This window comes from Crinia signifera, chromosome 1 (assembly GCF_055691185.1).
Source record: "Crinia signifera chromosome 1, ASM5569118v1, whole genome shotgun sequence".
Classification (NCBI taxonomy): Eukaryota; Metazoa; Chordata; class Amphibia; order Anura; family Myobatrachidae; genus Crinia; species Crinia signifera.
In genome coordinates this window covers 308,287,632-308,300,800 of record NC_139217.1, presented here as the reverse complement: position 1 = coordinate 308,300,800, position 13,169 = coordinate 308,287,632, and the positions used below count along the sequence as shown (strand labels likewise).

Here is a 13,169-nt window from a genome sequence, read left to right as displayed (position 1 = left end):
TCCAGTGTGACACTTGCCCCGACAAACCCGGCCTATGTATAAAGGAGTGTTTTAAAATATACCACACATCTATGGATTTTTAGGTTCATCATTTCACCGTGCTTCGGGGGTCTTGCTAATGCCACATAGCACCCACCATTCATTCCACCAGAATCTGAGCCGCAAAATCCAAAAATCACTCCTTCCCTTCTGAGTCCTGCCATGCACCCAACTGGTATTTTTTGGTCACATGTGAGGCATTGCCGTACTCGGGAGAAATTGGGGCACAGATTTTGGGGTGCTTTTTCTCCTTCATACCTTCATTTTCACTGCCCAGTTGTATCAAAATTGGTGAAACCCCTGGGGGTTTGAAATGTACACTATACCCCTAGATGAATTCCCTGAGGGGTGTAGTTTGCAAAATATGGTCACTTGTGGGGGGGGTTCCACTGTATTGGTGCTTTGGGGGTCTTGCTAATGCGACATAGCACCCACCAACATTCCACCAGAATTTGTGCTGCAAAATCCAAATATCACTCCTTCCCTTCTGAGTCCTGCCACTTTTTGGTCACACATGAGGCATTGCCGTACTCGGGAGAAATTGGGGCACAGATTTTGGGGTGCTTTTTCTCCTTCATACCTTCTGAAAATGAAAAATTTTGAGCCAGAACTGCATTTTTGTGTAAAAAAATGTAATTTTTCATTTTCACTGCCCAGTTGTATCAAAATTGGTGAAACCCCTGGGGGTTTGAAATGTACACTATACCCCTAGATGAATTCCCTGAGGGGTGTAGTTTGCAAAATGGGGTCACTTGTGGGGGGGTTCCACTGTATTGGTGCTTTGGGGGTCTTGCTAATGCGACATAGCACCCACCAACATTCCACCAGAATTTGTGCTGCAAAATCCAAATATCACTCCTTCCCTTCTGAGTCCTGACACTTTTTGGTCACACATGAGGCATTGCCGTACTCGGGAGAAATTGGGGCACAGATTTTGGGGTGCTTTTTCTCCTTCATACCTTCTGAAAATGAAAAATTTTGAGCCAGAACTGCATTTTTGTGTAAAAAAATGTAATTTTTCATTTTCACTGCCCAGTTGTATCAAAATTGGTGAAACCCCTGGGGGTTTGAAATGTACACTATACCCCTAGATGAATTCCCTGAGGGGTGTAGTTTGCAAAATGGGGTCACTTGTGGGGGGGTTCCACTGTATTGGTGCTTTGGGGGTCTTGCTAATGCGACATAGCACCCACCAACATTCCACCACCAAAAATCACTCCTTCCCTTCTGAGTCCTGCCATGCACCCAACTGGTATTTTTTGGTCACATATGAGGCATTGCCATACTCGGGAGAAATTGGGGCACAGATTTTGGGGTGCTTTTTTTCCTTCATACCTTATGAAAATGAAAAATTTTGAGCCAGAACTGCATTTTTGTGTAAAAAAATGTAATTTTTCATTTTCACTGCCCAGTTGTATCAAAATTGGTGAAACCCCTGGGGGTTTGAAATGTACACTATACCCCTAGATGAATTCCCTGAGGGGTGTAGTTTGCAAAATGGGGTCACTTGTGGGGGGGTTCCACTGTATTGGTGCTTGGGGGGTCTTGCTAATGCAACATAGCACCCACCAACATTCCACCAGAATCTGAGCTGCAAAATCCAAAAATCACTCCTTCCTTTCTGAGTCCTGCCATGCACCCAAATGGTATTTTTTGGTCACATGTGAGGCATTGCCGTACTCGGGAGAAATTGGGGCACAGATTTTGGGGTGCTTTGTCTCCTTCATTCCTTGTGAAAATGAAAAATTTTGAGCCAGAACTGCATTTTTGTGTAAAAAATGTAATTTTGCATTTGCACAGCCCAGTTGTATCAAAATTGGTGAAACCCCTGGGGGTTTGAAATGTACACTATACCCCTAGATGAATTCCCTGAGGGGTGTAGTTTGCAAAATGGGGTCACTTGTGGGGGGTTCCACTGTATTGGTGCTTGGGGGGTCTTGCTAATGCGACATAGCACCCACCAAAATTCCACCAGAATCTGAGCTGCAAAATCCAAAAATCACTCCTTCCCTTCTGAGTCCTGCCATGCGCCCAAATGGTATTTTTTGGTCACATATGAGGCATTGCCATACTCGGGAGAAATTGGGGCACAGATTTTGGGGTGCTTTTTCTCCTTCATACCTTCTGAAAATGAAAAATTTTGAGCCAGAACTGCATTTTTGTGTAAAAAAATGTAATTTTTCATTTTCACTGCCCAGTTGTATCAAAATTGGTGAAACCCCTGTGGGTTTGAAATGTACACTATACCCCTAGATGAATTCCCTGAGGGGTGTAGTTTGCAAAATGGGGTCACTTGTGGGGGGGTTCCACTGTATTGGTGCTTTGGGGGTCTTGCTAATGCGACATAGCACCCACCAACATTCCACCACCAAAAATCACTCCTTCCCTTCTGAGTCCTGCCATGCACCCAACTGGTATTTTTTGGTCACATATGAGGCATTGCCATACTCGGGAGAAATTGGGGCACAGATTTTGGGGTGCTTTTTCTCCTTCATACCTTCTGAAAATGAAAAATTTTGAGCCAGAACTGCATTTTTGTGTAAAAAAATGTAATTTTTCATTTTCACTGCCCAGTTGTATCAAAATTGGTGAAACCCCTGGGGGTTTGAAATGTACACTATACCCCTAGATGAATTCCCTGAGGGGTGTAGTTTGCAAAATGGGGTCACTTGTGGGGGGGTTCCACTGTATTGGTGCTTTGGGGGTCTTGCTAATGCGACATAGCACCCACCAACATTCCACCATTAAAAATCACTCCTTCCCTTCTGAGTCCTGCCATGCACCCAACTGGTATTTTTTGGTCACATATGAGGCATTGCCATACTCGGGAGAAATTGGGGCACAGATTTTGGGGTGCTTTTTCTCCTTCATACCTTATGAAAATGAAAAATTTTGAGCCAGAACTGCATTTTTGTGTAAAAAATTTAATTTTTCATTTTCACTGCCCAGTTGTACCACAATTGGTGAAACCCCTGGGGGTTTGAAATGTACACTATACCCCTAGATGAATTCCCTGAGGGGTGTAGTTTGCAAAATGGGGTCACTTGTGGGGGGGTTCCACTGTATTGGTGCTTGGGGGGTCTTGCTAATGCAACATAGCACCCACCAACATTCCACCAGAATCTGAGCTGCAAAATCCAAAAATCACTCCTTCCTTTCTGAGTCCTGCCATGCACCCAAATGGTATTTTTTGGTCACATGTGAGGCATTGCCGTACTCGGGAGAAATTGGGGCACAGATTTTGGGGTGCTTTTTCTCCTTCATACCTTCTGAAAATGAAAAATTTTGAGCCAGAACTGCATTTTTGTGTAAAAAATGTAATTTTTCATTTTCACTGCCCAGTTGTACCACAATTGGTGAAACCCCTGGGGGTTTGAAATGTACACTATACCCCTAGATGAATTCCCTGAGGGGTGTAGTTTGCAAAATGGGGTCACTTGTGGGGGGTTCCTAAATTTTAGCATCTTATGGTGCCTAGAAACCTACATGGTGCCTAAAAAATAATCTCATAAAAAGGAGGCTTCAAAATCAAGTAGGTGCTCCTTCTATTATGAAGCCTGTGGTTTGGTCAACGTGCACACTAGGGCCACATATAGGATATTTATGAAAACAAAAGAATTGGGGGAATCAATTTTTAGTCACATTTCTCTAGTAAAATGTACTGTGTTCCTTAGAAAAATGTATTAAAATTGCAAATCTGCAAAAAAAATGAAATTTTGAAATTTCACCTACACTTTAAGCCACTGAAAGCAAAACCAACCCAAAGAAGTTTTTTAAATACATAAATAGTAAACGTTTAATTAAGGAAAACATAGGCCCACTAACTGATACTAGTGGAAAAAGTGTTACTGAGGACAAGGGAAAAGCAAAACTGTTAAATGAGTTCTTCTCATCAGTATTTACTAAGGGAGAGCAGACTGTGGAACGAACATTTACCACAAACGGGACAAATAAGCCAGATCTCATTGTGGATTTCACGCCGAAGGAAATAATACTGAGGCTAAGCAAACTCAAAACAAATAAGTCACCAGGGCCAGATGGGATTCATCCGAGGGTATTAATGGAATTAAGGGATGAACTAGCTACCCCCCTACATTATATCTTTAGCAAGTCACTATCGTCAGGTATAGTACCAAAAGATTGGAGAATAGCAGAGGTAGTGCCAATATTCAAAAAAGGAAAAAAGGAAGATCCCGCTAATTACAGACCCGTTAGTTTAACATCAATTGTGGGTAAACTATTTGAAGGATTTTTAAGGGATGGTATCCAGGAATATTTAGATCATCACCGTCTACTCAGTACTAACCAACATGGGTTCGTGAAAAATCGTTCATGCCAAACTAATCTACTAGGGTTCTATGAAGAGGTTAGCAAAAACCTCGATAATGGAAATGCTGTAGATGTGATTTTCCTAGATTTCGCTAAAGCATTTGATACTGTCCCACACAAGAGATTGATTAATAAAATGGAGAACCTAGGATTGGGTGAAAATATCTGCAGATGGGTAGGGAATTGGCTATGTAATAGAGAACAAAGAGTGGTTGTGAATGGTGCCGTATCAGATATGATACCGGTACTAAGTGGAGTGCCCCAGGGTTCGGTTTTGGGGCCCATTTTGTTTAACATTTTTATTAACGATATTGGGATAGGGTTACTCAGCAATGTATCCATCTTTGCGGACGATACAAAACTTAGCAAAGTCATCAAATCACCAGAAGATGTCACCATGCTTCAAAATGATCTTGCAATTCTAGATGAGTGGGCAAAAAAATGGAAGATGAGGTTCAATGTAGATAAATGTAAGGTTATGCACCTTGGGAGACACAACCAGTGTGCAAGTTACAACCTTAGCGGAGAGGAACTGGGTAATTCCATACTTGAAAAGGATCTAGGAGTCCAAATAGACAGCAATCTAGGATGTAGTGCCCATTGTAATGTAGCTACAAAAAAGGCCAACAAAATTCTGGCATGTATTAAGAGGGGAATGGAAACTAGGGACTCAAGGGTAATTATGCCACTATATAAAGCATTGGTGAGACCTCACCTAGAGTACGGAGTACAGTTCTGGGCCCCACACTATAAAAAGGACATCATAGAATTAGAAAAAGTCCAAAGGCGTGCAACAAAGCTTATTAGGGGAATGGAGAATTTAAGCTACGGGGAGAGATTAAGCAATTTGGGACTATTTACATTAGAAAAGAGACGTTTAAGGGGGGACATGCTCAACATGTACAAGCATATCAAGGGCCAATATAAGGAACTGTCACACACCTTATTTTCTACTAGAAAGGAATCTAGGACGCGAGGGCATGAGTATAGATTAGAAGAAAAAAGATTTCATTCAGCTAGTAGAAAAAATTTCTTTACGGTCAGAACAGTCAAACTCTGGAACTCTCTTCCCAGAGAGGTGGTAACGGCTGGCTCATTAAATGCGTTCAAGGCAAAGTTGGACAAACATTTACTGGAGAAAAACATCCATGGGTACAAATAAGAAATATAATTTGTCTGTAAAATACCAGAACCTACCAAATCAGCAATGGATATCTATACCAGGTTGAACTAGATGGACGCAAGTCTTTTTTCAGCCTTACCTACTATGTAACTATGTAACTTTGTTTTAATTCCTGTGAAACACCTAAAGGGTTAACAAACTACCAAAATGCTTTTTTGAATACTGTGAGGGGTGCAGTTTTTGAAATGGTATCATTTATGGGGGTGTCTCACATACAAGTCCCTCAAAGTCACATCAGAACTGAACTGGTCCCTAAAAAAATCAGTGTTTGAAATTTTCTTGAAAATTTGAGAATTTGCTATTCATATTGTAAGCCTCCTAGTGTCCAAAAAAATTAAAAGGAAGTTGAAATAATGATGGAAACATAAAGTAGACATATGGTCTATGTTAGTTATTAACTATTTTGAGTGGTATGATTATTTGTCTCACAAGCAGAAAATTTAACATTTTGCAAATTGCAAAATTTTCCATTTTTTCACGACATTTTGGTATTTTTCACAAAAAAACACAGACTGTATCGACCCAAATTTACCACTAATTTGAAGTACAATGTGTCACGAAAAAACAATCTCAAAATCACTGGGATAAGTAAAAGCAAAAAAAAGTTATCCCCACTTAAGTGATACATGTCAGATTTGAAAAAAAGGGCTCTGTCAGGAACGCAAAAACTGGCTCTGTCAGGAAGGGGTTAACCATCAATGCGAACCAATCTGAATAAGGGCCAGTATGTGCTAGTCCAAAATCACTGGAGACCAAGGAGAAATGAGTCACACAGTTGCATAAGCATTTAAAGACAACATTAATACGGTTTGTAGTACTTCCAAGAAGTTGTGATAGAACACAGGGTCATCTTGTACTAAAGCATTGGAAATAATTAGAATTTTCAGGGTTGTTTATCAAACTCCAGCTGCAAAGATTACATTGTACCAAATACATTTAAAAGAAAATGATGTATTTACTCCCATTAAATATGCTTGATAAGTAAATACAGCAGTGTGATAATTTAACTGTACACATGATTCTGGAAGACCAACTATAATTCTGTAAAATAATTAGGACCGGGCTGTCTAATTTGTGGTGTTGGGCCAAATGCAGCTCTCCAAGATTTTCTTCCTGAAACATTCCATAAATTGTAATGTACAGTAGGATATCTTTTTTTTCTCCAATTCAGCTAGTATGCGCATATTTAATAGTAAATTATATAGTCCTATTCCTGCAGGGTATGGAACATTAGGTCTACAACAAGTTAGATGACAACCATTGGGTCAACACCATTTGGTCGACATGCAGAAAGGTCGACAATGGTCTAGGTCTACATGTCATTAGGTCTACATAGGCAAGGTCGACAGTCAAAAGGTCAACATGGGGTTTTCACTGTTTTTTTTTTTTACCCGAATGTCGACGCAGATGAAATGGACACTAAAAGTTAGCACTGCGTCCCCTCGCACGGCTCGCTGGGCTCACCATGCTTTGGGCACGGTGCCACGCTATACTCGGTAGTGGATGTTAGGCATGAAATACACAGTGAAAAACCCTATGTTGACCTTTTGACTGTCAACCTTGCCCATGTCGACATAATGCTTGTGTTGACCTAATGACCTGTCAACCAAGACCCATATCGACCTTTCTGCATGACCACCTAATGGTGTCGACCCAATGCTTGTCGACCTAATGACCGTATCCCTTCCTGTAAGTAGAGAGTACTGGAGATTGAGAAATAAATGCTGTTTTTAAAAACAGCATACTGTTTTGTGAAGGTGAATGAGACTTTGGTGGGTATTCAGTCCCTGCAGAAATAGTCCGAATAAAATAGTCTGAATAGTCGAGCCGACTAATTTTCGTTCTGCTTGACTAGCAAAATCCATCTCGCTACTCCATCGGCCCGCCGATTCAAAATGTCATACTGCGGAAACGCCACCTGTTGACCTTGGACCAATGCGGCAAGATGTAGGCGTTGCAATGTGGTCTTCCAGACCCACCCACCGCGTGGGTCTGTGCCATTTCGCCTTATCGCAGAGTATGGTATTTAGTTTGGTAGTGGAGCAGAGCATCTTTGGAGAGTGTGACGCACTTTTTTTTTTGGCAAGGACATGAAGCGGAGGAACAACTTGAGCATGACCAGGGACAGGGCCCGAATCAAGTGGAGGAGCGCAGGCTTTTATTGTTTGGGTCTGTGGAGAAGACCAGCCATGGATTTTTTGCAATGTGTATTTCTGTACAAGGTAAGACCCATGGTTTTTTATAATCTTTTGAGAGCATAAGTTCCTTTTTTTATTTTGTTTATTGAGGCACGGTGGACAGCTTGATTAGCATTTTACAGTTAATGTCTGGAAAAACGTTTCAAATGGAGTTGATCAACATGTTTTTGCAAAGTTTTTTCGATGTTTCACTTTTGTGAACATGTGTTTGGGTGGGGCACATGTGTTCCATGTGCCCACCATGTGTTTGCGATGTACTTACGGGTGGGGCACAGTTAGGTGTACGGTCGAAATTGTTATAAAATACAATGTTTTTCCTGTTTGGCTTAAATAATAATAATAATGATAATAATAATAATAATAATAATAATAATAATAATAATAATAATGGGAAAAAATCATGGAAACATATGAATGCACAAGAAAAAGTACCAGTGCAGAGTTTTTATAGAAATCAGAGTATAATTTGTTGATTAATCCTCTATATATAATGGCAAGTTTACAATCATAATGGCCTTGGGATTGATGAATAATTTTCAATGCTGAAAATGCAATGTCATTAATAAAACTTAGCAAGTAAGGGCCAAAAACAATGATATCCTACAAATTTACACTAATAAACAACAGTCTTCACCATAAAAAATTCTCAAACTACCCTTCCCACAACAAAGAAAAAGGTCAAGTTGAAATTGCTGTTAGAGTGACTAAAATCAGTCAACATCATTTAGAGTATTGAACATTGTATAGGTTCGAGGAATTAGCTCGACAGTTTTCCCTGAAATCAACTAGACAATACGAGAAATCATCTCGACACTGGAGAGAAATGAAAACGAAAATCAGGTGAGCTGAAATAGACAGTCGAGAAAATTGGGTTTGATTCCCACCATGGCCCTAACTGCTTAGAATTTGTATATTCTCCCTTGCTTGCTCCCTGGGATTCCTCCGGGTACTCCGGTTTCCTCCCACAATCCAAAAGTATACTGGTAGGTTAATGTGTGTACATGTGGTAGGAAATATAGATTGTATGCTCCACTGGGGCAAGGACTGAGTTGAATGTTGAGCAAAACAGAGGAAATGTAATGTCCTTTTATATTGGTGCACCAAATTTCATTAAAAATGAACTTTTATTAGACTTTTAAATCTGACAATACAAGTGTTCAAAATGAAGATGGCAGGCAGGTAGCACACTGGGATTCACTTTATGTCACAGTATGGGTGTGTCACATTCTCAGCATGATAAATGGTAACAGAGTTAGTTACTAAGATTTGAGGTATTGATTGTGTAGTGTTTTTCATAGTATCCCCCTGATGGTACCCATGTATATCGAGTTCACACAAACAGGTGCCTACTCCTAATATCAAAATAAATACGCTAATACCAGGGTGGCCACAAGATAAGTAGCACTAACTGACAGGGCCTGCAACAGAAATCTTGGGGCCCCATAAATTGATTTCTGGGGGCCCCCACCCCCTGCAGTCAGCCGCCCGGCACTCGATTGCTGTGTGCGGCTGACACATAACACCCCCCCTAAACTATTCAACCACTTTAGCTAGCGCACATTACTTGATTTCAAGAAAACACTGCAAACTACAATTTTTTATACATACAGTATCTCACGAATTATACAGCCTTAACCCCTTTTCCACCATGCTGAAACTTCTCCACATAAAGTAGGGACAATACTTGTAGGGAGGGAAGTATATGATATTTAGCCAAACTGAGGGTCTATAGGGCAGGTGTCAGTAGAGTGCGGAGGTTTCTTGGGCTCAGGGCTCTTGTGACTGCTACAATGCTGGAGAACCTGCTTCCTATCACACTGGGATGAGCAGATGCTGACAGACTCGAGAGTTCAACCTATTCCTGGTTGATAGACAGAAAAGTTCCTGTGGTAGGGCCGCCTACCTACTCTGGTGGTAACCCAACACTGGTGGAACTCAGAGCAGCACCTTTCTTGGTTCCAGCTCCTGCTCCTGACCAACAGGCAGGCCCAGCGACAGGGGCGACAGCTGACTCGCTGCAGACTCTGGAGGAGAAGCTTCCTGGGGATGCCTGTTTAAAGCACGCAGCTCCCGGGCCACCGCACGCTTACACACACTGACATGAGCCCGTACTGCTGCGGCACTCATATCAGTGTGTGTAAGTGGCGGCCGGAAGCTGCGTGTTCTGACAGGCATCCCCAGGAAGCTTCCCCTCCCGAGTCTGCAGCCGCAAATATTCTTGTAAGGGGGGTGGGGTGGTTTATGTGTCAGCCGCCCACAGCAATCGAGTACCGAGCGGCTGACTGCAGGGATGAGTGGCTGATTCTGTGGCCCCTCCAATGGTCGGGGCCCGGGTCAGTTGTCCCCTTTGACCCCCCCTGTCGCCGGGCCTGCTAACTGATGTGCTGTACATAGTTCCCTCTATGGGGTATACATGACACACACATACCATGACATAAAGTGAATCCCAGTGTGCTACCTGCCTGCCACCTTTATTTTAAACACTTTTATTGTCAGATTTTCACCATTGTATGTTATGTTTGTTTTTAATATTTCGCAGCTCTTACCTATTGTCTAATAAAAGTTCATTTTTAATGAAATTTAAAAGGACCAATATAAAAGGACATTACTTTTCCTCTGTTTTGCTCTACATCTTCCTATGTCCATCGGTCGCACACCTCTGGCCTTATACCAATTCCCTTTTGTAATAATGTATATGGGGGTCCTCAGCAATAAACATTAGTCCTGTGCGACTGGCATCTCTCTTCTCTCTCTGATGTGAATGTTTAAATATTGTCTGTGTGAGCAGTGCCAGTGCTACCTGCTCAGCAAGTCCTTCAAAGCAGGGAGGTGCCGATCAGGATACTGACTGCTCTCAACACATCTAGTCTGTGGCAGGCTTTATAATTAATCTAAAATCCTCACAGCAAAACACTGTTTACTGCTTTTTAATGAGAAAACATCTGGATGCGATTTTTAGGTTGAATTATTCTTCAAAGTTTACTTTATCTTGCCTCATTGTTTCATGTCATCATGAAGTGCATGGACTAGTCTGAGCTTCATGGAAATATCCCCTTTCTCCTACTGCACTTTAATACTTACCCTGACATGCATTGCTCAACACAGCTGTGACCCAGGAAGTACGATCCCTCTCTGCAGGACAGGCAGTCAGTGTGGTGCGGCCCAGTGCACATCTTACAGTTGCTATGACAGGGCACACAATGCCTTTTTTTCTCTTCTTTGTAATATCCATTAGGGCATGTATCCAAACACGTGGAATCTGAGAATCCAAAAAGTTCAGACATAACACTGAAGCAACCATTTATCATTGTTAAATAATTGGTGAGTACTAGAAACATTTAGCTTTGTTATAAACTTTTATATGCCGTATACACTCCTCCCAGCATGACTCATTCCAGAAGGGACAAAACGCTCTGTTGCTGGACTTTTCTCTTAATGCATGATTGTTGTCACCTATGTTGATTTAGTTGATTCATAAGACCGGTGCTTTGCCACAGGTGATGTTGATTCTAACTTAAGAGGGAAGGCCAAGAACAGAGCAATATGGACCTAGATGTATGAAAGTGTGCTATGGGGGAGAAGGGGGATCAGCGCATGTTATGTGCACTAATACCGCTTCTCCCCATGTAAGAAGGAGCTGGGGTGCACTAAATGACAGAAGCGCAATGCGCCTCTTTCCATATAGGCACTGCTATCTAAATGATAGCAGACCGATATGTAGGGAAAATGACCATTCTGCCCCCTACTGCTATCTGCTTTGACAGCTGCAGGGTGGCAAAGCCCTATCCCCTGCTGCCGGCTCCGAGCTGCGTTGGAGAGCTTGCTTGAGTAGCGACACCTCGCACATGCCCAGTACATCCCGCCTGGGGTAAGGAGACAGCGCATCAGTGTGAGCTGATGCGCCGTCTCCTTGGGCACATCACAGGAGGGGGGAGTTTTCACTCCCCGGCTTCAGCAGACAAGGGGGTGTAATCAATGCTTTTTGCGAGCTGTGACAGTGAGCAGTGCTGCCTGCTCGCTGTCACAGCTCGCAGGGTCAGTATTCAACTGATCCCCTTGCACACACCGTTTCCCCTCACTAGGTTTTTGGAGCGAGGGGGAAACGGCATATGGTGCTGCTAAAACAGCGAGGCTCGTGGCTAAATTCAGCGGGCTCCCTGCATTAGCCGCGAGCCTCGTTGTTTGGGAGAATCCTCTGCGTCTTCTGACAGCGAGGATTTCCAGGGAACATAGAATAGAGTGAGCAGCCGGCACAGGGTTTAAATGGCAAGGATCCCTTGTTTAACCACCTCGTCGGCCACATTGAATACGGCCCAAAACGTTAATACGTATTGTTGATGTCTCTACCTGCTTCACCTTGTTAAGGAGTCAAAACAGGAAGTGTTATAGCGGCATAAAAAGTGCCCCTATAATATATGCCCTTTATCTCTCCTTTATATCAGAAATCTCATTTCCAGGGTCAAGTTGAGGCCAGTAACTGTTGCCTGATGGGGGCGCCAATGCTGGCCAATACTTGCTCCTGCATCATCATTCTCTGGTACTGGCTTCATATAGGGAGACTATTCATGTAATGTTTCAGCAAGAATGTGCAGGATGGTTGTAGAAGTTCTGGTGATGGGTTTTATTTAGTTTATTTGTATTTTCACAGGCAGAGTCTATCCACCTCTGCCTCTCACATCACTTCTTGTTTCTAACAAGGCAATCCACTTCATGAGTGTTAAACTTTATCAATTTAAGGCTATGAGATTGATCCTCTTAGGCGTGATGATTTTGTGGGTGTGAACCATAGCAAGAGGGGCTGCACTTTACAACAGCTGTAATTTGCAGAAAAGTGTTTGCTGCCCCATATGGTAGCAAGCAATTTTGAGCCTGCGAAGGGGATGAGACTTAAACACTGTGGCAAAGGGACCTTGCATCCTTCACATTTAATAGGATTGACCCCATGTATTCTTATCATGTAATAATAAATCAGGACAGCATTGGGGTTTTGCCTTATTCTAAATAAGGTGCTTAGTGAGGAAGTTGATATTATTACTGCTTTTATACTCACTTAGGAGATAGTAGTTATCGTTGCAGCTCAGGCAATTTTGATCAGTGGCTCCCATACATCTTGAGCACTTCTTATGACATGGGACACATCCCTTGTGTTCATCTTCATATTCCTGGGGTGTGCATACCTTATGTGGCACACAAAGACCTTGGCTATTTTTAAATAAGCCTCCTTTACATTCATCACAAGTTGTAGATGAATGACAAGATTTGCATAAAATGTCACAGTCTGGAAAAAAGTATACAAACGATGCAACTGAAATATTATACACTATTTATTTACCACCTGAAAAGATTCTAACATTTCTATTAAGTTTACATAAAAAATGAACTGGGATAGGCATATGCATTTCTTTACAAAGAACTAAGGC

General features: G+C 42.1%; 1 protein-coding gene across 1 annotated transcript in view; it reads right to left on the bottom strand.

Annotated features, from left to right (window-relative positions):
• The window catches only part of LOC146078665 (proprotein convertase subtilisin/kexin type 5-like), a 42,534-nt gene extending 31,511 nt beyond the window's left edge, over positions 1 to 11,023 (bottom strand). Inside the window, exon 1 of the mRNA XM_083186125.1 lies at positions 10,831 to 11,023. Within this exon, the coding sequence (XP_083042251.1) occupies positions 10,831 to 10,922 (92 nt within the window). The 5' untranslated portion in view covers positions 10,923 to 11,023. The remainder of the gene's footprint in view (positions 1 to 10,830) is intronic.
• Between the last annotated feature and the right edge of the window lie 2,146 nt (positions 11,024 to 13,169).